The 23,802-nt window shown below is 38.5% G+C and overlaps 4 protein-coding genes and 1 non-coding gene across 5 annotated transcripts in view; all 5 read left to right on the forward strand.

The window, feature by feature from the left end:
- The window catches only part of LOC101297244 (adenylyl cyclase-associated protein 2-like), a 5,469-nt gene extending 3,577 nt beyond the window's left edge, over positions 1 to 1,892 (forward strand). Inside the window, exon 10 of the mRNA XM_004299045.1 lies at positions 1,127 to 1,892. Within this exon, the coding sequence (XP_004299093.1) occupies positions 1,127 to 1,216 (90 nt within the window). The 3' untranslated portion in view covers positions 1,217 to 1,892. The remainder of the gene's footprint in view (positions 1 to 1,126) is intronic.
- A 3,741-nt stretch (positions 1,893 to 5,633) lies between these two features.
- LOC101297537 (glucan endo-1,3-beta-glucosidase 7-like) lies at positions 5,634 to 9,393 on the forward strand. The gene is made up of 5 exons (XM_004299046.1): positions 5,634 to 5,877; positions 5,987 to 6,651; positions 7,472 to 7,795; positions 8,271 to 8,598; positions 9,160 to 9,393. The coding sequence occupies exons 1-5, from the start codon at positions 5,817 to 5,819 to the stop codon at positions 9,330 to 9,332; spliced, it is 1,551 nt and encodes a 516-aa protein (XP_004299094.1). The 5' UTR covers positions 5,634 to 5,816; the 3' UTR covers positions 9,333 to 9,393.
- Positions 9,394 to 10,009: 616 nt separating this feature from the next.
- TRNAE-UUC lies at positions 10,010 to 10,081 on the forward strand. The gene has a single exon. It is a non-coding gene; the product is annotated as a tRNA-Glu (tRNA).
- Positions 10,082 to 11,647: 1,566 nt separating this feature from the next.
- Positions 11,648 to 17,366, forward strand: LOC101297832 (guanine nucleotide-binding protein subunit beta-2-like). Its single transcript, XM_004299047.1, has 6 exons — positions 11,648 to 11,951; positions 12,048 to 12,142; positions 13,579 to 14,003; positions 14,746 to 15,103; positions 15,960 to 16,073; positions 16,831 to 17,366. The coding sequence occupies exons 1-6, from the start codon at positions 11,846 to 11,848 to the stop codon at positions 16,864 to 16,866; spliced, it is 1,134 nt and encodes a 377-aa protein (XP_004299095.1). The 5' UTR covers positions 11,648 to 11,845; the 3' UTR covers positions 16,867 to 17,366.
- Positions 17,367 to 20,304: 2,938 nt separating this feature from the next.
- Positions 20,305 to 22,637, forward strand: LOC101297447 (laccase-11-like). The gene is made up of 6 exons (XM_004300937.1): positions 20,305 to 20,412; positions 20,529 to 20,680; positions 20,777 to 21,021; positions 21,140 to 21,268; positions 21,481 to 22,404; positions 22,507 to 22,637. The coding sequence occupies exons 1-6, from the start codon at positions 20,305 to 20,307 to the stop codon at positions 22,635 to 22,637; spliced, it is 1,689 nt and encodes a 562-aa protein (XP_004300985.1).
- The last annotated feature ends 1,165 nt before the right edge of the window (positions 22,638 to 23,802 follow it).

Here is a 23,802-nt window from a genome sequence, read left to right on the forward strand (position 1 = left end):
CCGTTCTTTTCCAGTTTTCCGGTGAGATCACCAAAACTTCAAATAAAGTCAATCTCGCCGGAAAACTGGAATTCGGCGGACTCGCCGAGGAGGGAAAGTGATCGGGGACGCTGCTGGAGGCCACTGGGGTGGAGGCGTGCCGTCGTCGGAGCCGTACGGTGGCAAACGGAGGGACGTCTGCACTTTAAGGGCGTGCGGACGTCCTCCTCTGATCCGGACTGTGTATATATATATAGGTGTTCCAAATTTTATTTTGATTAAAATATTGGTCAAAACACATTAATTTGTTGCCAATAACAGTAGGCTGGTTATGTTGTAACTTCGTTGGGTATGCATTAGTAACTTTATACCTAAAAATCTCACAGTTGGTTCTTTTGTCTAAATCATTTTTAGATAACGTGTTTAATCTGCATCTATGTGGTGGTAGCGTCGTCTCATAATTGAGCTTGTGTGCGTTAGTTGTTGCCTGAAAGTGTTTTGATCCTCACCGCATCAAGTTCTTTGTTATTTCAAAGTGGATGCCTACTCTTGAATCTTTCTGCCACTTGTCCTGTAGATTAGCTGATAAGGTGAGGTATGGCTAGGTTGCTGTCAGTTCCAAAAATGATGTTAATAAGAATAAGATCAAGGGGAAAAATATTTGCTGTACAAGTTAGATAAGATGTAACATGACTAATGATAGGAATGCCATACCACTCTAGTTTGGTTAGATATTTTTTTACAATGCCTACATGAGATGTACACGGGAACAGTCCTGTATTTTTAAGAGACTGAAGAAACAGCACATCAGCTAATGCCCAACTTAGGTTGGCAAGTCTGGATTCACTAATATACTTGTACTTAGTACCATAAGCTGTAGGAATAGGAATGCTCCAGTGTAGTAACAGGATTCACTAATATGCTTTTATTTTTTAATTTTAATTTTTATATAAAATTAAAAATATATATGTATGGATTACCTAGAAAAGTTTAATACTATGAATGAGATGCATCTTATGACCTAGTTTCATTATTAATGTCTCTACATCAAACAGGAAATGCATCTTACTAACACATCTGACTAAATAAGATATTAATTTGTTTGCTTGAGTTTACAAGGGAGGGCTTACAATTATGTATGTTGCAGGGAGAGCATGCATTGCCAGAACAGTTTATTCACGTGTATAAAGATGGTCGCTTTGAAACTACTCCAGTTTCTCACTCAGCAGGAGGGTAATTTGGAATCGTTTGATTGCCATCTAACCATGTCTATAATCTCTTTGTTTTCTTAAACTACTTGCATGGTTGAGTGGCTGTTTCTCTTCTGTCCTTTGTTCAATTTCATCGGTATATAAATGGGAGGCATCTTTTTCTTGTTGGTTATGATCTTTCTTATGAATCTCATTGGTTTTTCTGTTGTATCAAACCATGGGATGCTTCTGCATGTTTCATTAAAACATGGGATTCTTTTGGATGGTTCTCTCGGAAAGTTTGTTTTTAGAGGGGTGTTGTAGCAAGGTTTTTGCAACTACGAGTGAACTGGAACCAGCATTTGAGCTCTTGTAACACATAGTACTATATTTGATTATATTTGTAGTCATCTGCTACAGAACTTGATAATTGAATGGTGTACTGCGTTTATGCTTCATTATTTTTGTGTTTCTTTGTTTAAATGAGGTATTTAGACTTGTAATATTGACTGCAAATTATTTGTAGTTATGTTGATGAAAACTTGCTTGTAGCTTAACTAACATTTGTAGATCATTTCGGAAAAGAAAAAAAAAACAAGAACTAACATTTGTAGCTAGTTATGGCTGCCACGCGGTTGGTTAAGTAGTTTATGCCAAGTAGTTTGTGTTTTCTTAATGAACAAAAAGATAAACATTACAAAAAATAGCCACGCAAACAACCTAAACTAATTAAAAAGTAACTTTGCGCATGAGTTAAGAGCCGAAAGAGAAAGGTTGTGATATCAATTTTGCAAGTTAGCACTTAGCAATATGACCCAGATTAGGTTGTAAAATAGGGCTCAGGTCAGATTAGGTTGTAAATTTGTAAAACCAATTAGCTTGTGTTGGATACTCAAATTTATTAAGGATTTTGCGAGAGGCTATATTCGGATGATATACATTTTCAAGGCTGAAAAAAAATAAATAAAAAATAAAAAATGTTCTGTGACCAAGGAAGCAACTCAAAACAGACATATGCTTTCTGAAGCTATTGCTCTGGTTAATGGACTCCACTTTTGTGCAGAGGCCGGGGTTTCAAAAGTGGTCATTAAAGGTGACGCACAAAATGTTTTTGCAGCGTTAGATGACACACAGAGGACTTCAGCTTTGATGGGGGAATTCTAGATGAAGCAAAGGTTCTTTTACGTTCTTTTCAGGTTTATAGTTGGGGCTATGTGCCTAGCAGCTGGTGGTCAGTAGCTGACCAGGTGATCAGTGCTGATGTGCTTAGATCTTGCAATAAAGCAGCTCACAGAGTGGCAAGGGAGGCATTAGCTATGTCTTATCCCACGTATTGGTGGTTGATGGAGCCGGATTGGCTTTCCTCTATTTTAGTTCTTGAAGCTAGTTGTTGAGTATTGTAGTTTGGAGTGTGGTACTCTGCCTCCCTCTGTGGGGATTTAATGAGGCCACTCTTATACTCCTTTGATGTAGTTTTTCAATCATGAATGAAATTTCTATTTGATCAAAAAAAAAAAAACAACAAACATATGCTTTGATTTGTCCCAATTAGGATGTATTCGAGGTTTTTTGTTGTAATTTTATTTATAGTTATTGATTAAAAAAATGATAAGGAAGCAGCTCAAGCTCTAAGAAGTTTGTTCGTCTAAGAAAGTGTAACAAAGTAAACTCGGAAAAAAACTTTTCACCGGTTGTGATCACTGCTATAGAATTATTCAAGCAGCACACAGAATGCAAAATCAAGCTCAACTGCGCTGACTTCAAAGTCGTCGGCCACTTGACCCGCTGATTTCTTCCCATCCATATCTGTATTCCAAGATGGAAGAATTTTCTGAGAAGGTTACTCAGTCGTACATTTCACGTCAGACAATTTTTCCGAGAAGTTTACTGATAGACTTCCGGGGAAAGTAGAGTGAAAAGGAACAACTTTTTAGTCTAATTTCCACAAGCAGTAGGTGGACCGATGGATTCGCACCAGAGGAAAAACCAATCCCACGTCGGGACCCACCCCCCTAACTGATGCAATATTTAACTTTATAATGTGGAAATCCTACGTACGGGTTTCTAGTAACCGAAAGCCTCTATTGGCTATGCGAAGTACAAGAAAGCTTACGGTGACGTGCATTCCATGTAATTAGAGTCATGATAGGTAATGTTTATTTCATCAAAATGATTTATTTCCATCTACCTATGCTTCTAACATGTCAGGTCTTATTCGTCATTTGCATTGCTCTACTATGACGGCAACAATATCCGGTAGTTTGACAATACGGGTGGCAGCTCGGCTAACAGGGTCGTATCTAACAGTTAGACATGAGGTGGGCTTAATAGTGTTCACATGGTCACTTAGTAACTAATAAAATTATAATCAATCACCATTAAATGTAAATCTAAAGATCGAAACAAAACAACTTAATTTTAAAATAATTACATTCAGCAGTAATTGACCATAATTTTTTTTGTTAGTAGGTGATCATGTGAACACCACTAGAGATGAGCTAACCTTATTAGAGTTTTTTTTAGACCAAGTCTAAAATCTTTTGGATGTCTCCATAGCTTGTGATCTATATAAGATTAGTTTACTCTATTGCTTATATAATCAGTATTTTCATGTATAATTAGTAAAAAGTAATGCACAATAGTTCCAACTCTGCAAGAGTTAAAAGAACAAAAAGTCAGAACTCCATATTACAATACTAAGATTCTTTACAAAACCCATATATACTGTAAATCTGTAATTTCATAATCAAAACTTAAGGGCAGCAGCATCAGCACATTTTCCAAAAAAAAAAAAAAAGTCATCAGTGTTATGATATATCCACGTATAAATTTTATGTACAATCTTTATTTAGGTTGATAGACCTATACTTTGGCAACTCTTTTCCTCAAATTCTCCTTGAAGCTAGTGATAAACTGATAGTTGAGGGAGTATTTAGTGCACTGCTATGTTGTTTTTTTTTTTTGAGAGAATAGGTAAAAGCTCCATTAATCAAAGATCATGACAACCAAAAAGTCAAGTATGAATAGTTTGAAGCTCATACAAACGCATAACAAAGCTAAATTGACCTACATCTAAATTGAAAAACAACCTCAAAACTACAACCTTCCAACCTCTAACAACGACTCCACTTTCAATCGAATCAGGCCTAAGACCCTATGGTGTGCCAATCATTGAGTTGAAAAGAAAGAGAAGAGTTGTAAAACTTTAAAAGGGATCTTTTCTATAGCAGCTAACCCACAACAAATCTAACCAAGGTCCGGTCCAAAGTTAGGCCAACAAAGAAAAAGAAAAAACCCAACCACATGGCTCCTTCCTTTCTGCCAGATCCAATTGCACCAGTCCAATCTAGATCCGCCACACGGCCAAATCAGTCTAGCAGTCTCCCTGACCTCCACATCATGATTGCGTGTTTACACCTACAAAACCAAGTCACCCGCCTCATTCAAGCCTCAATTTGCCACTTCAAGTCTCAATTCACCACCGCCTTTAAGCCTAAAACTGCCGCGGCCTTCAACCCCCAATTCGCCTCTTCAAGTCAATCTGTCGCCGCAAAAGTAAACCTCAATAAACTCTGCCCTCGACCCGTCATCCCCAACAAGACCTCACCAAAATGAAAATAAATCACAAAGCCCACACATCGATGTCAGCAGACAGACTCCTCACCCTTTGTTCGACAACCATAACCTATGCCAAAGGCGTCCTACAGCAGGCGAAGATCCAAAATGGAACGCCGTTGCCCTGCTCTAGAATCCTAGGGGAACCTACGGTTTCGGTCTATTGCGGCTTGACTGTTTGGTTACTAACGACCTTTTGCTATGTTGAGATGTGCACTTTTGCTATGTTGAGATGTTCACTGCTATGTTGTTTAACCAAACTGAATGAATGGCTGGATAATATGCACTGCATTTTTTTTGTTATTAAAAGAATATAAACGTATAAATATCAACAGTTTTGATATATTCAAATTAATGATTCACTTGCATCAAATGGTGCATTGAAGAATTTTCCGAGATCATTGTTCAGCTATTTAGAATAAAAATCACACATTTTAATGTCAAAGCGTCTGTATCCGGTCTAGATCTCTTTACTTGTACTAAAGAGATTATCAACATTACTCGTTAACTATTATTATGTATGTAATGTAATGGTAGTGGAAGGAGATCAAAATTAGTGATCGACCCTATCAAATGTGATTGCAGTATTCCCTCTTTTTTTTCATTTTTTTTTTTTTCAGAGTGATTGCAGTATCCCCTTGAACGCTCAAAAATAAAAATTAGTGATAACCCCCTAGAAGACGCAAGAATCTCCTATAAATACACCACTTCCCACACACACTATTATACGAGTCAGTTCCCCCCAACTCCAACTTTTACTCACACAACCAATTAAGTTAGGCCAAAGCTTTCAGAGACAGACCACGTAGGGTCCCACCCCACGACCAACTCCAGTCATCACCGGAGACAGAGTTCTGTCCAGCTCAGCTAGTAACATCCTTCCCACATTACTAAATTTTCTTTACCGTGGCACGTACCTTATCGCCGCCCAAGTCGATCTCTCCCGTCTGTCCTTTCTATTTATTATTCTCTCTGCTCTGCATCATCGTCATCTTTTAGCTGCAGAATCAGAAACAGCTAGCTCTCACTCCCATGGCATCTCTCACCTCACACCTCCCCATCTTCCTCTTCCTCACCGCTCTCATTTCCTCAGGTCAGTCCTTCACTTCCCCACAAAACCTAAACAAGCTTTTGATTCTTTAAGGTGGAAAACGATTCGTATTCTTATTCTTATTCTTATTGCTGTTTTGGAATCTCTGCAGAATCGCAGTCGTTCATCGGCGTCAACTACGGCCAGGTCGCCGACAACCTCCCTCCGCCGTCCTCCACCGCGAAGCTTCTCCAATCAACCTCCATCATGCAAGTCCGCCTCTACGGATCCGACCCCGACGTCATCAAGGCCCTCGCCAACACCGGCATAGGCATCGTCATCGGGATCGCCAACGGTGACATTCCCTCCCTCGCCGCCGACCCCAACGCCGCCGCACAGTGGATCAACTCCCACGTCGTCCCCTTCTACCCTTCCAGCAAGATCACCCTCATCAACGTCGGCAATGAAGTCCTTCTCTCAAACGACCAGGGCCTCATCTCGCAGCTCCTCCCCGCCATGCGAAATGTCCAGTCTGCCCTCTCCGCCGCGTCCCTCGGGGGGAAGGTCAGGGTCTCCACGGTCCACGCCATGACTGTGCTGTCGCAGTCCGACCCGCCCTCCTCGGGTCGGTTCAACCCGGGGATGCTTGACGTCCTCAAGGGCCTGCTGGCCTTCCAGAGGGACAATGCCTCCCCCTTCGCCGTAAACCCGTACCCGTTTTTTGCGTACCAGAGCGACCCGAGACCCGAAACGCTCGCGTTTTGCCTCTTCCAGCCCAACGCCGGACGGGTCGACTCGGGATCCGGGATCAAGTACATGAACATGTTCGATGCTCAGGTATGAACGCAATCCAATTCTCGAGGGCCTTTTCGTAATTTTGGCCTTTATCGACGATGACTTGTGAGTCAACCCTAGTCAACGGGGACAGGTGTATTTTTCATTAACTGAACTGAGCTACGAGTCCACACCACTTCCACTTGTACCTAGGAGTTCATGACACATATAGTTTTTATAAAAAAAAACACATTTAGTTTTTGGGAATATTCATTTAGTTCTTTCATGCATTACTCTGTTCTTTTTTCCCTCAATGAGTTTTAACTTATAATGAAAACTTAGGTAGAAAACATATATGTTATCATACGGTAGAATTTGGTTTGAGAAAGTTACACTAGTTTGTCTATGCTTTTTCAATGAAATGATGGGAGCATTTGAAGCACTCATGAATCATGATGTGACCTTATGCATGGTGACAATGTCACAGGTTGGCCATTACAATAATTTTGGACAGTTTATGAATGCATGATTTATATTGTTGATTTTTGTAGATTAAATGAATTTGGTAAGTAAAAAGGAGCTTATAGACAAAAAAGATGAAACAAAATATAATGTAGCAAAGAACCTTTTTTTTCTTCTCATAGGCTCCAAAATTACAATTGGAGAACATGTTATAGTAGCATTGTAGTCGGTTATTATTTTGCCAAATAATGTTGGACAACTATTTGACTATGAAATAAAGTTAGAATCTTTGTGACTATTGAATAGTTGATGGGATGTGGCCTCTATTTTTTCATTTTTTGGTTTCCAATTTTTTGTGTATCTTAGGTCGGCACCGGAGTTCTATGATTGATAATTTATGTGACCAATTTTCAATCTTCAGGTTGATGCTGTGAAGTCTGCCCTGAATGCAATTGGATTCAATGACATTGATATTTTGGTGGCTGAGACGGGATGGCCATACCACGGAGATAGCAATGAAGTTGGACCAAGTGTTGAGAATGCAAAGGCATACAATGGCAATTTAATTCAGCACCTAAGATCCATGGTTGGGACTCCATTGATTCCTGGAAAACCTGTGGAGACATATATCTTTGCACTCTATGATGAGGACTTGAAACCTGGTCCAGCCTCTGAGCGATCGTTTGGGCTGTTCAAGCCTGATTTATCTCCCACGTATGATGCTGGTCTCTCAAAGAGTAGCCAGGTAAACGCAGTAACCTTGTCATCCTAATCATGTTGTTTACATAATAAGTTTACCTTAATTTCTCTTGAACTTGAAAGGCTACTGTGAGGTGGAGGTCATGATATCCTCAATCTCAAACCACATTAAGGTCGACTGTGACTATGGCACGTCCTTGACATGATAAAAAAAACATATTGGCTTTATAAGTTTTTAGAATAGAATCTGTTTTCAAATCGAGATATGATCGGCACTCTCAAAATACCCCTATATTGAGAAATGAGAAATTACAAACTAGTAAGGGCAGTTCTGACTGTCTGAACTAATGTAGCAAGATATTAGAACAGCAAAGAGTAGGAGAAATGGAGAATGATACCCTCAGACTCTCAGGATAACCTTGTGTAAACTTATTTTTATTCTTTGGTGATTAAAAATGAGAATCCTCTATTCTTGATTATCTGCATTATTAATTTTAGTTGTTGGTTCTCTCTATTCTCAGACTCCCTCAACACCATCAGTGACTCCTTCACCTAAGCCTACTCCCTCAACACCATCAGTGACTCCTTCACCTAAGCCTGCTACCTCATCAAAGTGGTGTGTGCCCAAAACTAGTGGCGTTTCTGATGCTCAGTTGCAGGCAAATCTCGACTATGCTTGTGGCCATGGAATTGATTGCAGCCCAATCCAACCCGGAGGTGCCTGTTTTGACCCCAACACAGTAGCATCCCATGCTGCCTATGCCATGAATCTTTACTACCATACTGTTGGCACAGATCCAATGAATTGTGATTTCTCACAAACAGCAACACTCACCTCTACAAACCCCAGTAAGTTTCCCTAAAATATCTGTACTATATATCTAAGAAATAATGCTAGTATGCTACAGACACCACATTACGAATCAAACCATGTGGTTGGTCATAATTAGTACATGTCAAATGTGTGATCGACTAAAACGAAGTAAATTAAGTCCACCAATGTTTCAGCATTTTCATATCTGAATAACTCATTTATCATGGAGGGGACAAGATTTTTTTGAAGGACTAATAATGATAAAGTAAATGATTAGAAATCTAAAAGAGAATGAGCTTTGTTGCTGCATTTTCTTTTAGTTGCATCAACTCTTCTATATGAATCATTCATGCATTACCATGATTTGAAACACCCTTTTTATAAAGTGGTGAGTTTGTTTTCAAAGACTAATAATTGAAAAGGTCAATTATTAGAAATCAAAGAGTATGAGTTTTGTTGCTGCCAAACTATAGCTTCAAGACAGAAACATGTAGAGTAGAGTACGTAGGAATGACTAGTTTCCAGGTCTATCTACAGAATCAGCTTGATTTTGATTGTGGACCTCTTTTAACTGTTTAGTTCACTTTGAATTGTAGGTTATAATGCTTGTGTTTACCCTGGTGGAGGAAGCAGCAGTCTACCTGTGGCAGCGACGAAGATGAATGAGATATCAAATGATGGATTTTCTAAGGTTAGAACAGGGTCAAGTATAAGGAATAAGATCCTGGTGTACATGTTTTTGTTTTTAATTTATAGCTTATCCCTCTGATTATAAGGAATGCTAGCTTGAAAGAGGGATATCTATAAATTATAGGAACCATTGCAGGATATAAATAGAAATTTAAATGTACTTGTTATCTGTGTCTTCCCCGCTCTCTAACCTAAAAAATTTGGTCTGTATGGAGTGTGTATATGTGACAACGGAAATGTAAGACCTTGTCTTACAGTGTACATTATTCTGGAGAACCAAGGTAAGCCTACAAGGCAATATTGAATCCGCTTAAACTTGGCTAATATATGTTCTATAATTGTTCACGTATATGATTCAATCGTATACATCGGGAAGTTTTTTGATAGATCGTATACAACAGGATTGCTATGGGTAATTATTAAATCAATCAATTGTATGACTCAATCGTATACACCGGGATTGCTATTGGTGTCGATTAATGTTTCCAAGAATTTTCAAGCACAGGTTTACTCCCATTCTATAGCTGTAGCTGATGAATGATGATGACAAGTTGAGGAAGGGTCCGCTGATAAAATGACATTTTGTGATCATGTGATGTGTCTGGAATCATGATTCAAGAGACTAAAGAGAGGGGACCACGATTGTGTTATTGTTTAATTGATGGCCACCTGATCAGGTCGATCGTCAAGAACATACACTTAGTAACTGAGAAACGAAAATATATATACCTTATAGGGACGGCACTTAACAAATCATCCATTGTCGTCCAGCGGTTAGGATATCTGGCTTTCACCCAGGAGACCCGGGTTCGATTCCCGGCAATGGAATTTTTTTGCTGGTTTTGTAGATTTTGTCAATTATTCTATTCGCAATAAGGAAGGTCAACCTCTATTTGCAACAGCTAGAAGATTTTGCCTTCTATTTACAACCTTCGAGTCTTCGACCAACTTTAACAGTTTTTCATTTTTTTTTTTTTTGGCGAGAATATGCAAAAGTAAATATTGTTTCAAGACAGAAATATCACTTTGGTCATCTAACTATTGTTCCGTCGACATTTTAGTCATCGTACTTTTAAGAAGTTCATTTTGGCCATTCAATTATATAGCCAACAATTGATATAGTTGAATGACCAAAATGAAGTTCTTAAAAGTACCATGACTATAATGTTGAACAGAACATTGTTCGATGACCAAATTAATATTTCTGCATTTCTCTATTCCCTATGTTTCAACTCCAGCTTAATCCTATTTTACATTAATCTTCAAAATCTCCATATTTCTTCCTTAAAGTTTTGGAGATTGCTGCAAATTTAGGGAATCTTGTTCTCTTTTCTCACATTCTTTGTTTTAGTGATAGCGCTTATATGGAATCTATTTGTGAGTTTTATTTTTGCTTAAGATAGAGAAATGTCAAATATGGAAAGGCTATTATAGTTGCTCTTACAACGTAATCTTTCTCAGCTGTAGATGTAATGTGGTTAGAGCAACTCCAACATATTCCTATGATTTATGCATTATAAAGAATCAAAAAGTTAATACTTACTAATTCACATACTTCAACTACATTACCTGTTTTACAACACTCTCTCAAATCTTCATATATCTTCCTTAATATTTTGAAAATTGCTGTAAATTTAGAAAATCTCGTTTAGTTTTTCTCACTTTTTCTGTTTTAGAGATTAGCTATATGAAATCTGTTGGAGCAAATGGTTTATTTTATCCTAAATAGAGAAAACTCAAATATGAGGAAATTGTTAGGGTTGCTCTAAGCTTCACATTGACTGTGTCAAAGACACATTCTAATAACTTGGCGGATTCAAGTAATTGGTCAGGATATTCACTTTGTAGCATAAAAATTCGATCAAACTTTGTTCTCTCATGTATTTACCCATATATTTAAAGAAGTAAACTTTGTAGTGGATCACATTATTTTTATCAGTCATTTTTATTTTTCAATCTTGAGCATATTGTCTACCTATCTTTTTTTGTCAACCTTTTCACTTATTAGATAAACAAGGGAGAGCTTCCTAGAAAGGATTACCTAGAAATTTTTGTCTATAATTTCTTTCGACGGGTAAAAATAATTCATTGGGAAGCACTTAGAAAATAAGCGAAAATTGTTTAATACATCGAGGATGCTAGTATCCCATCATCAAAGACTCAAAGTGTCATAGTTCAACCGATTTTGGTTCCGGGTTAGTTTTAGCAAGCCAACAAGGCCTTCTAATTGTAACGGTAAGCATTGCAGTGTTTCACATGTCAGTCGTGACATGATCAAAATTGACAAGTGGGATCGAATATGGGTCCCGTAGCCGTCAGTGAGTTACAATTACGCTTGTGCCCCTGACGCTACGACTCACCAAGTCATACCCTCTTCTTTCTTCTGCTTCTTCAAACTCTCTCTCTCTCTGCTCATCTTCACAGACCTGTTCACATCGGTGACCTGCTCTCACCTCGACCTTCCTCCTTCTCTGCCTCAAGTTCACAACTCCAGAACCGAAATTGGAACAAGAACAAAACCAGGAAGCGATGGAAACCCTAGCCCCGCTTTGAATCGGATGATCGGAACCTGAGCTCGAATTTCGCCGAGCAATGTCAGTCGCCGAGCTCAAGGAGCGCCACGTGGCCGCCAGCGAGACGGTGAACTCGCTCCGGGAGCGGTTGAAGCAGAAGCGAGCCTCCTTGCTCGACACCGATGGTAGTATTCAATCAATTCATTTCTATTTACCAGAAATAGAGATAGAGATTTAGAAATGTTGTTTGATTTTAAAGTCTAATTGGTCAAGTGTTGCAGTGGCTGGATATGCAAGGTCTCAGGGGAAGGCTGCGCTCACTTTCGGCCCCACCGATCTTGTTTGCTGCAGAACCTTGCAGGGTCATACCGGAAAGGTATTCACCTTTTAATTCTATTAATGTTAAACTGCACATTTTCCAGGGGTTGAATGAATTATTAGGATTCGATTTTGCGAAATGTGCCATCTCAGCTTTAAATTTGAGATTTTGAATGTGTGAAAATCGACATCGTTAGCCGAGTGATTGGGAGATTCAGGGCTACTTATTTACATACAAGGAAACTAGAAGAAAAGTGAGATGTTGATCAAGGTTAAATGTATCAATGGGAGTGAGCTAACAATTTAGGACATTTTAGATAGATGAAATAGTGTTTTTAGGTTTGTTAAAGTAGAATGTATCATAGGAATAGATATTGGAAACATAGGTCAAGTCTATGGATAATTAGTCCAACCAAAACCGAAGATTTGCAACAGTTACTTAAGATCACGGTGAAGGACTTTCGAAGGGTAAACCCAATTGAAACACAAAACATTGCTCTCTCATCCATCATAGTTCTTAACAGATCAATGTTCCTATCGAAACCCACTATATCTATATATCATTAAAAGAAGCCATGACCTGTTGGTTATGGATCTACGTCTACCTATGCTTATTTTAATTAGGTTATTTTGATTCGGTTCTAGAAGGTTAAAATTGCCTGTTTAGTAAATGGTTAGTGTAGAGAGCAACTTTTCGGGTGTTAATGGAGCTAGACATGGAGCCCTTGCTTGTTTCATGGAAAGGAAAGTAATTCCTTTGCCTTTCCTGTGGGATGGTATATGAATGAAGTTTTGTGGAAGTTGAGTGAATAACAAGTTATTTAGTAATACCTAGGTAATTCAGTAACAGTTGCACATTTGTCAAAGGAAACTCTTTTTATTCCTTCCCCCCTCCCTAACACCGTAGATTGTGTATAGCTCCATTTCCTTTTTGTTTTGTCGCTTTCCGAATGTTAAGCGGAAGCGTAAACAAACCGAATATTGAATGGAACAAATAAAAGAAAAGGTAGACAAGGACACAGAATTTATAGTGGTTCACCCAATCAATGTGATTGAGCTACGTCCACTTTCGAAGCCGGCGAAAATTTCCGCTATGACAATTGGAGAGATTACAATAGAGTATGGTGATAATACTCTCAACAACCCAAAACCCCCAATACTACTCTTCCATGTTGATAGAGAAGACAACTGCTCTAGGTTAATCTTTGCTCTCTCATGCCAACAAACTGATGGCGGCAACTCTCGATATATATCTCTAATTAACCTAGGTTTATAACACCCGCGTGATCAAGGTGGGCTTCTCCAATATTGGGTTTTGTCCAATAACAATTATAAGCCAATATTTAATACCAAAGTAGAAAGGCACATTAGTTTTTTTGTTTTTTTTTCTCACATTAATTATCATAGTTGTGAATTGTGATGCACCTTTATGAAGATGAATTTATATCTGTCAGTAGATAGTGATGAGTTTATTAAGCACAAAGACTATTGCAGGTGTATTCATTAGATTGGACTCCAGAAAAGAATCGAATTGTTAGTGCATCCCAAGATGGGAGGTTGATAGTCTGGAATGCACTAACAAGTCAGAAGACTCATGCCATAAAGCTGCCTTGTGCATGGGTCATGACTTGTGCTTTTTCACCAACTGGTCAATCTGTTGCTTGTGGTGGTCTGGATAGTGTTTGCTCTATATTCAACTTGAGTTCCCCGTGCGACAAGGATGGGAATCTGCCGGTGTCAAGAACGCTTAATGGGCATAAGGGTTATGTTTCTGCTTGCCAGTATGTTCCAGATGAAGATACTCACCTGATTACTGGATCTGGTGATCAAACATGCGTCTTGTGGGATATTACTACCGGACTCAGGACTTCTGTTTTTGGAGGCGAGTTTCAGTCCGGACACACTGGAGACGTACTGAGGTACACTATTGCATCAGGTTCTTGAATGTGATTGTATTAAATGAACACATGCATATTGTTGAGAACAAATTAACCATTTTTATTCAATACACATTATTTCCCAGCATTATAAGTCAATGCGTATGCACAAAAGTGTTTCAAGTCATCTTAATAATTTTGATGCTGTAAAATTATAACTCATAAAATTCTTCCTTTTAATTAACGACAGTTCTTGTTCTAGCAGTTCCTAGTTTTAATACTGGCAGAAATTTCTTTTCATATTCATGTCATTGATTTTACAAATGGCAGTGTTCGGTCTAATTGATTAGTGCGGTAAGAACTGAGAAGCTGTGAGTAAATTTCCGGTTATCCTTGTTGAAGGCTTGTCTGGTTCAGGGTAGCCCTTTACTTATGGGTTTCTCTTAGAATGGTCGTTTGTGATGACGTTCTTGTTGGTTATTGAATTATTTGATCCTGTACCTGACATAAGTTAATCCTGAAAGACCAATCCTGGTTCAAGGTAGCCTTTTTACTTATGGGTTTCTCTTAGAATGGTCGTTTATGATGAACGTTCTTGTTGGTTATTGATTTTGATCCTGTACCACACATAAGTTAATCCTGAAATATAGAAGAATATTCCATAAAACCATAATATTTCCTTGTTGTCTTGTATTATTTTCCCATCATGAATACGCTAAATGTGACATCCACCTTGGTGATGGTGACTTGATGTGACAAGTAATGCTCTTTACATTGTTTTCAGTGTCTCCATCTGTCAAACCAACTCAAGAATGTTTGTGTCTGGTTCTTGTGACGCAACTGCGCGATTGTGGGACACTCGTGTTGCAAGTCGAGCAGTGCGGACTTTTCATGGTCATGAGGGAGATGTCAATGCAGTGAAGTTCTTTCCAGATGGCAATAGATTTGGAACTGGGTCAGATGATGGAACTTGTAGGTTATTTGATATAAGGACTGGGCACCAACTCCAAGTATACCATCAGCAACATGGTGATAATGAAACCCCACCTGTGAAAACCATTGCATTCTCAATATCAGGAAGACTTCTGTTTGCTGGATACACAAATGGTGATTGCTATGTATGGGATACTTTGTTGGCAAGGGTATGTTTATTTTGAAGTCAATTTTTGTTCTTTATTATTTTCCGCACTTTACCCATTATACTTTCACATCTCCAGTTAAGCCCACTTTACTGCGTAAGAAGTAATAACTGCTGATTTTGTATGATCATGTTGTCATGTTTATCAGATATTTGCGAGTAAAAGGATTTCAGTCAGCATGTTTATATGGCAACTTCTCTATTACATACAATCATTTTTGTTTTATGAGCAGTTATGCATATAATTGATGTATAATCAGTGTCTTTGAATATAAATTAATTTGTGATTGTAACATATTACTTCTAAATCTGCATTGGATGAATCAGTGGTAACATGATGTAAATAAGTGAATTGTTTAAGTTGGGATGAGGTTATCTGGATCTATAATTGCTTGTTTCTTTTCTGCATTCAGCGGACTTTTTTTTATAGTTTAAATCAACTGGCTCCATTGAATTCTGATGATCATACAAATATTTTATTGTCCATGCACTTTGTGTCTCCTAGTTTGTTGCACTTGATGTATCTTAATATAAGATTAATTTCCAGGGGTGAAACATTCAAGCATTTCATCTGTGATAGCTATTCGTTCATCTTGGATTGTCAAAATTTCTCGGCTAGTTATCTTGCCATATAATCATGTGATGCCTAAGGATTTTTTTCTTCTCTGAGAAAATCTGAGAATCCCTCTTTTTTTTTTTTTTTGGTTGGGGGGGGGGGGGGGGGGGGACTCCACCCCCCATGAAGTCATAAATTTTTATATACCAAATTATCCTAGTATTCTTACAATAATCCAAACATCACAAAATTTTCTGTCCTAAATGGAGCAAGTGTCTCTAACTTCTGTGTTGTTCTGTGGCAGGTGGTTTTGAACTTGGGATCTCTTCAAAACTCACATGAGGGCCAGATTAGCTGTTTGGGTTTGTCAGCTGATGGAAGTGCATTGTGTACTGGAAGTTGGGATACTAATTTAAAGGTTAGGCTCTTTCATTTAATTTGGGCACGCAATGTACTTGGGAGACAACACCATTTTTACTGAATTCTTTGATATCACTATTTTATTTCCATGTTGTCTTAGTTTTGGTACTTAAAAAGGTGGGAAACTAAGGCAGTGTATATCAACGTTTAGGGTTTGCTATTTATGGTACTTTGACCTGCAATATTTCCTTATTTTTCTTTTCAAAGTTGTACCCTTTATTTTACATGCTTTTTTATTTATGAATAAATGTTACATGCTATTGGTCTGGTTCAATTTCTACATCTGTAATATCATTTCCAAACTGGGTAGATAAGGTTCTTCTAGTTTATGCTATGCTCTGAGATTTATGTTATCCTGAAGAGTTTTAAGAACAGGACCTTCTGGTTTAGTATGTCGAGGTGCAGTATAGTGTTTCAAGCTTTATAGTTACTATGACTACGGAGCACTTAGTGATCTCATCTCATTCGAGATTAACTGTCAGCGATTTGGTTGAATAAATGTGGTATAAAAAGTAAATGTGTCAACCATACCAAATAAGTTAAATGCTAGATAATGAAAGTACTTTTCGGATTGATTGACCTAAGTTGTATTCGTTGCAAGATACTATAGTATAATTTGTTTTTGTTGCAAAGCATTATGGTATTAGTTGTCTTTTGTTGTGCTTTCTTCATTGTGTTCTCATCAAGCAAACATGTGTTCCTAGTTAAGAAAAGAACAATTTATGACGTGTTTTTGTTTTGTGTTTGCGCTGCAGATATGGGCTTTCGGAGGGCATAGGAAAATAATTTGAGCAGCATAGTTCTCATCTCATATTGTGTAACATCAATTTCAGCTCTTCCAACACCCATTATTCTCCTTGGTTCTCATAGTATATCCTGTGTAGCTTTCTTTCTGTTGTTGATCAAGTTACTCAGTTTGAGGAACTAGATTCTAGTGTGTTGCTTGTTGTAACCCTCGAATTGAAAAACTGACCATTTTAATATTGGTAAAGAAGTATACATTTCTTTATATCTTTGTGCCGGATAAACAGTCCATCTGTTCTTTGCCCGTGTATATTTTGCCCTTGATGCGTAGGTATTCTCATACCAAGTAGCCAACAACTGATTTTTTCTTCCCTTGCTAAATGGAAATCTCTCCCTATTAGCCAGCCCACTGGCTTGGGCGAATAGTTTGACACTTGACTTGTGTTAGATTGGAGCTTACAAGCACAAGTACAATATTTTGAGTACTAAAGTACAAAAAGACTTTCAACAGTATTAACTGCTTCTAGTCTTTGTTTAGGTTAGTATTGAGAGTCAAATCTTGAAAATTTATTTTATTTTGTCAAAACCCAAAATTTGAACTTTAACATCTTCAGTAATGTTATGCTACATCAGATTAACCAAATAACATTTTGCAAAAACTTCAAAGTTCAAAGTTACTTATACCGCAAGATTTGTTCTTTTACTCAGCTTCCAGAAATTCAAGATATTTTACTGAGCCATTGAACGAATATTTGATTATGTATAGGTGCGTGGTTCATGCACTGTCAATTGGAACTGCATACTAGCTGGGGCATGAAGACTGCATAGATCATCAATCTGTGTTGTATCCACCTGCAGACCTTCTACCTTGTTAGTTCCTTATACTAGCCAGATAAATCATTGTGGATTCTCTCGAGGAACAAATATTCTTATTTGGGGTGATTTGGCTGTCAATGTAGCAAACATGCATCTCCAAAATGCAGAGTTCTGCAAACATTCATTCAAAGAACTTGTGATTGACGAGAACAATAAAAGAGTGTAATCTGTACCATCTATACAATGGTAATTCTTCAATACTTCTTTTCTCAGAAGATTAGCAGAGCCGAATTGACTAGATAGTAGAGTGCATTCAAACTCATAAACTCACCCAAGTAAATTGAATGAGAACAATATAGTGTGCTTTATATTTTTTAAGAGTACGAGATGTAAAGTAGAGGACATGCTCAGGTTTCGGGATTTTAAGAAACAAAAACGTTGAAACAGAATAACGGAAGTGAAATACAGTTTCTGTATATGTTGGACATGCAACACCATTTACGAACGGAAATGGGGAAGAAAACAAGGATATACAGAAGTAAACCAACCCTCTTATGAATAAACTCCACACTCCACAGTGAGCTTATGTGAACTGTCAGATTAGACAGATACAGGAAGAAATAGTAAAATTACAGATTCTGTATTGCTGATTCAGAAGGAAGACATTAGAAGACTTCAGAGTCACCTTGATCATAAGCTCATAACCAAAATCTTGATATGCTCAGAAATAAGCAAAATCTTCAAAAGCAATCAACAGTTAAACTCTCTATCTTGAAAAATGAGAAAAAAGTGCAGGTTCGATTGGGACCAGCCTAGCGGGTCAAGGTGGATCCGGGTGGCACCGACCCGTTATCCTCCAACTGCAAAGAGAGGGAAGTGATCGCTGCTCTGTGAAACCAGCCTCACGCATTGCCCTCCTCTTTAGGAACCATGAAGCCCCGAGCCTACGCCCAAGCCACATAGCCCAGCTCCTTGCTTGGGACCGGGCGGGTCAGAACATAGCCATTCCGAACCCGACCCGCTAATGCTGAACCAAAGTTCCAACACCCACACGCCCCCACTTGGGTCATAAGCTCGCGTGACCAAGCTCGGCGATATATGTGGCTTGTCATTTCTATATAAGGAGCTTTACCTCTATAACATTCATGATGTGGGATCCTATTCACTTGCTAGCAGCCTACCTCTTCAGACTATGAATTTTGTGATTTTGATGCCTCTTTACAAGCTCAAATACCAAATCAAAAGAATGAAATGAAGGAATACTTTGGTGGATAAGTGATTCAAATCGGATGAATGAGTGTAGAGGTTCTTTTCAAATAACATTAGAGAATGTAAACAAACATTGAGCTAGCTGGAATAAAGAGCTTTAATCTCCTTAAATTTTTTCGATCGCTATCTACTCTATATCCAGAGTGTTATTGTCGTGTTGATGGAATTCCTGTTATTTTTCCCATACCATTTGTTTTACACCTCAATGCCTCATAGATTTGCATAAAAAAACATTGTCTGAAGTCTGAACATCAAGGAATCAAGACAACAACTTACTATACATGCATGTGTGTGCATATACAGTTGGTCTCTCTGTATTGTTTACCTTACATAGTGACTACGTAGACTAGAGGTCTTTATGAAATATCATCATTTCAGATACGAAAACAGTTCTATAAGCACAACATCTTCGATTCATTCCAGATTTTTAAGTACTGTAATTGAATTATAAACACTCATCGATCAAAAGTGAACAACACTTCATGAAGATGTATAGCTGAATTGTCCAAGGGACTAATGAGAGAAAAGTTTCCATTGATTGCCAAAGCAAGGAGCTAAAAATCTACTACTTCCTATAACTTTAAACAAAAAGCAAGGATTACCACTAAATCGACATTCACAACATCAGCCTGTCTTTTTAATCAGTCGCAAGCATTTTCGTGAATTAGAAACTGACTTTGTTCCATTTGGATGAAGAATGAAAGAGAAGATCGAAAATGTGCGACAAATGTACTTGAAACTAAAACTAGCCCTCCACAAAATAAACAAACTATACATGGACACTATGTAAGGCTTCTATGGCGAACTGTACCTAAGTACATAGGCTGTGTCATCCCAAGCCTATTATCACAAAGCTTAGAAGCAAGGTTCTGGTATTGCTTAAGCAAGGTCCACAACTGAGAAATGTTACTCTTTAAGAATATCCACATTATTGGCAAAACATAAAGGGTAGACGATCTTACTACTAAGTACCAACAAACAAATGCTTGACAAAGTTAATGGCAGCTCAAACAGAATCTGAATGGGAAAACATACCCTTTAGTGCTAACCCTTTTCCTTAAAGATGAAGTTGAGAGTTGGTGTATATAGTTTAGCTTCACGTAGCTCTCTTACCACGATTAAGCAATACAGTCTATACAGAATTATGTATTATGTACTTCACCTGCTCTCTTCCTATTCAAGCTGACTTATAACATTTTAAGTCCCTATCCCAGTCCGTATTTTGCTTACAAGTTTTAGTATGCAACTTCTGCAGTTTCTACCTACTGTTGAAAACACCACCTCCATCTTACAAACTGGTAGTTTATTCGATATTCAGATCTATAAAACAACTAGACCTTCATCAATCATGTCACACCAACATTCTTGACCTTTCCACACAAGTACAATTGGCTTCAAAAATGGCAAAAACCACCAACCTCTGCTTCTGTTCTTTACTTCCCTTCTTATGTTTAGTTGCATTCTTCTTCATTCCAGCCAAAGCTGCTGTCAAGTCATACCAATTCAACGTGAGCACTGCACGAATGCCTGAGCCTCCTCTCTACTGCCTTTTTTTTTTCTTTTTTTTTTTTTTTGTTAGAGATTTAACATAGCTTGACTATTTTTTTTTCCCAATTATTTATAGATACAAGTGAAGAATGTGAGCAGGTTGTGCCATTCTAAGCCAATTGTTACAGTAAATGGGATGTTCCCAGGACCTACAATTTATGCTAGAGAAGGAGATACACTTCTAGTTAATGTCACCAATCATGCCCAGTATAACATGTCAATTCATTGGTAAGACATGATTATAAATGCAAATGACTATTATGACAACATTAAGTATCTATGGTCATAATTGTGTTTATAATGTACGATTTGGTAATCTTGCAGGCATGGACTAAAGCAATACAGGAATGGCTGGGCAGATGGACCTGCTTACATAACACAATGTCCAATCATGACAGGAAATACTTACACCTACAATATGACAATCACAGGGCAAAGAGGAACCCTATGGTGGCATGCTCACATCTTTTGGCTACGAGCCACTGTCTATGGAGCTATTGTCATTCTTCCCAAACAAGGGACTGGCTTTCCTTTTCCTCAGCCTTACAGCGAAACTAATCTTATCTTAGGTGAGTTTGAACTATTGGCTTACTGTTGGCTCTCATAGTTAAGTGCCTTACACCTGTTTCTTGTACTAGAAGATATTCCCCTATATATCTAACTGCAATGTTTCTTTGTATGGTATAGGAGAATGGTGGAATAACGATGTTGAAGAGGTTGTGAAACAAGGAAACAGACTGGGATTGCCTCCGAATATGTCAGATGCTCATACCATCAATGGGAAGCCAGGGCCTCTCTTCCCATGTTCCGAAAAACGTAAGCCACATTGCCATAGGTTATGTTCTCTTGCCAAATGTTTATTACCTTTATCATATTGTCATAATATGAATCTGAGCCATGTCTAGTTATCTACATTCAAATAAAATTTGATCTAGACGATACTTGAGGTTTATAATTACAACAACACAACATAACATGTTACAGTGATTTGGGATTCTCATTAGTTGTCTTGTTTGGCTAATCCTCAGATACCTATGCCATGGAGGTTGAACAAGGGAAGACATACTTGCTAAGAATCATCAATGCTGCGCTCAATGACGAGCTATTCTTTGCCATAGCTGGCCACAACTTGACAGTTGTAGAGATTGATGCCATCTATACCAAACCATTTACATCTCAGGCAATACTAATAGCACCAGGCCAGACCACAAATGTTCTTGTTCAAGCAAATCAAGTCCCTAGTAGATACTTCATGGCTGCAAGGCCATTCATGGATGCACCTCTTTCCATAGACAATAAGACCGCCACTGCAATCCTTCAATACAAAGGCATCCCTAATTCTGTTCTGCCAGTCCTTTCTCAACTTCCAGCACTCAATGACACAGCTTTTGCGCTGAGCTACAACGCCAAGCTGAAAAGCCTAAACACAGCAAAGTACCCAGCAAATGTACCTCTTAAAGTGGATAGACAACTTTTCTACACAATTGGTTTGGGAATCAATCAATGCTCTACTTGCCTGAATGGAACACAGCTCACTGCTTCTTTGAACAATATCACTTTTGTGATGCCCAAAATCGGGTTGCTTCAAGCTCATTACTTCAACACCAAGGGAGTTTTTACCACAGACTTCCCTGACCGTCCTCCAACACCTTTCAATTACACAGGTGCACCACTCACTGCCAACCTTGGGACTAAACTAGGCACCCGGCTAAGCAAGATCGCCTTTAACTCGACAGTTGAGTTGGTGCTACAAGATACCAATCTTCTCACAGTGGAATCCCATCCATTCCACCTTCATGGTTACAATTTCTTCGTTGTTGGGACTGGAGTTGGGAACTTCGACTCCAAGAAGAACCCGGCTAAGTTTAACTTGGTGGATCCTCCTGAAAGAAACACAGTTGGTGTTCCTACCGGTGGTTGGGTAGCCGTAAGGTTCAGGGCTGATAATCCAGGTAATCACATCATTACATAACCAAATAGCACTTATTGGCTAAAAATTTCAAAGCTCAAAGTTATTTACATCAATTATACTAATCATTACTGATCATGTATAGGTGTGTGGTTCATGCACTGTCACTTGGAGCTGCATACTGGCTGGGGTTTGAAGACTGCATTTGTTGTAGAAAATGGGAAAAGCTCTGATCAATCTGTCCTGCCTCCACCTGCAGACCTTCCACCTTGTTAGTTCCTTCTACCGGATAACTCGTACCGGAATCGTCCGGGGAACAAAGACTCTTGTTTAAGGCCTTTTGGCTGACAATTCTTGCAAACATCTGCAAAATGCAGGCAGGAGTTGAGCAAACATTCATTCAAAATTGTTATTTACGAGACCAATAAAAGTGTGTGTGCTTTGTATCAGAGAGTATATAATGCTAAATTAAACCTTACATTTTGCAACAAATTAGCCCAAAATATCATATAACAAGGAGTTGGAGGAATTGCCGTCAACATTCGAACTCAGCAAGAACGAGCCGAACAAATACGAGAGTACATTCCTATCAAAAAGAAATACGAGTGTACATTTCGGTTACACAAAGGAGAAATGGTACTCATCTAGAAAACACAATGAAATAATCATACAGAAAGGTTCACATCTAGAAAACACAATAAAATAATTCTGCACTACAGATCTATGCCATGTAAATAACTTACTCATCAAAAAACGGAATACAGATGCAACTGCATTCACTCTTGCTTCAAGTTTCGAGTGACTTCCGATGGCAACTATGAATAAACCGAAAAGTCGAATGGGAGGTGGTGCAGTTCTGCCTGGAGTTTGGTTCAGTGCTGGGATGAAAGGACATCCAATCATCCTCCCCATATTGATAACTACAACCGTGAAAGAGATAAAACAGGTTTATTCCTTTCAACTCCATTAAATCACCTAAAATGGCACGACAGTAGGCCTGTAGGAAGCTTTAAAACACTCGTAACCTCGATCATGATCACCTTCCTCACTGCAATTGGGATCCCCAGATCCTTCTCATTGAAAACCAATTAGTGAGATTTGAAAAGACGATAAAGAACGTGTTACTAATGTGAAACTCCGCATCTCGTATTCATGTAAGGGCAACTCCATCCGTGGTTCTATAACCCAGTCTTGGTCCTATATTAGCACCTCTTCATCTCCAACAGGAAGAAAAGAGTGGTTCTGGTCTTGGAAATATAAGACTAAGTCCTATTCTCAGTCCTAAATTTGAGACAATTCCAAGACCAAGACTCGGGACCACACGAAATTGTGATGGGCCATTGTTGCCCCAGACGTGACGCGCTCGGATCGAAGGGGGAAGAAAACGCGTTTTGTCCTATTCGGTGGTGAAGAGAACGCGCTTCTTCTTGACTGGGAGAAG

Source organism: Fragaria vesca, linkage group LG5 (assembly GCF_000184155.1).
Source record: "Fragaria vesca subsp. vesca linkage group LG5, FraVesHawaii_1.0, whole genome shotgun sequence".
In the NCBI taxonomy this organism is placed as follows: Eukaryota; Viridiplantae; Streptophyta; class Magnoliopsida; order Rosales; family Rosaceae; genus Fragaria; species Fragaria vesca.

Excerpts from the sequence above, each read along its gene's own strand:
- LOC101297447 (XM_004300937.1), top strand. The coding sequence starts at position 20,305 with ATGGCAAAAACCACCAACCTCTGCTTCTGTTCTTTACTTCCCTTCTTA. Across the intron at positions 21,269-21,480 it reads CTTCCCATGTTCCGAAAAAC|ATACCTATGCCATGGAGGTT; the intron begins GTAAGCCACATT and ends GCTAATCCTCAG. Across the intron at positions 22,405-22,506 it reads GTTCAGGGCTGATAATCCAG|GTGTGTGGTTCATGCACTGT; the intron begins GTAATCACATCA and ends GATCATGTATAG.
- LOC101297537 (XM_004299046.1), top strand. The coding sequence starts at position 5,817 with ATGGCATCTCTCACCTCACACCTCCCCATCTTCCTCTTCCTCACCGCT. Across the intron at positions 5,878-5,986 it reads CACCGCTCTCATTTCCTCAG|AATCGCAGTCGTTCATCGGC; the intron begins GTCAGTCCTTCA and ends GAATCTCTGCAG. Across the intron at positions 8,599-9,159 it reads ACTCACCTCTACAAACCCCA|GTTATAATGCTTGTGTTTAC; the intron begins GTAAGTTTCCCT and ends TTTGAATTGTAG.
- LOC101297832 (XM_004299047.1), top strand. The coding sequence starts at position 11,846 with ATGTCAGTCGCCGAGCTCAAGGAGCGCCACGTGGCCGCCAGCGAGACG. Across the intron at positions 14,004-14,745 it reads CACACTGGAGACGTACTGAG|TGTCTCCATCTGTCAAACCA; the intron begins GTACACTATTGC and ends CATTGTTTTCAG. Across the intron at positions 15,104-15,959 it reads GGGATACTTTGTTGGCAAGG|GTGGTTTTGAACTTGGGATC; the intron begins GTATGTTTATTT and ends GTTCTGTGGCAG.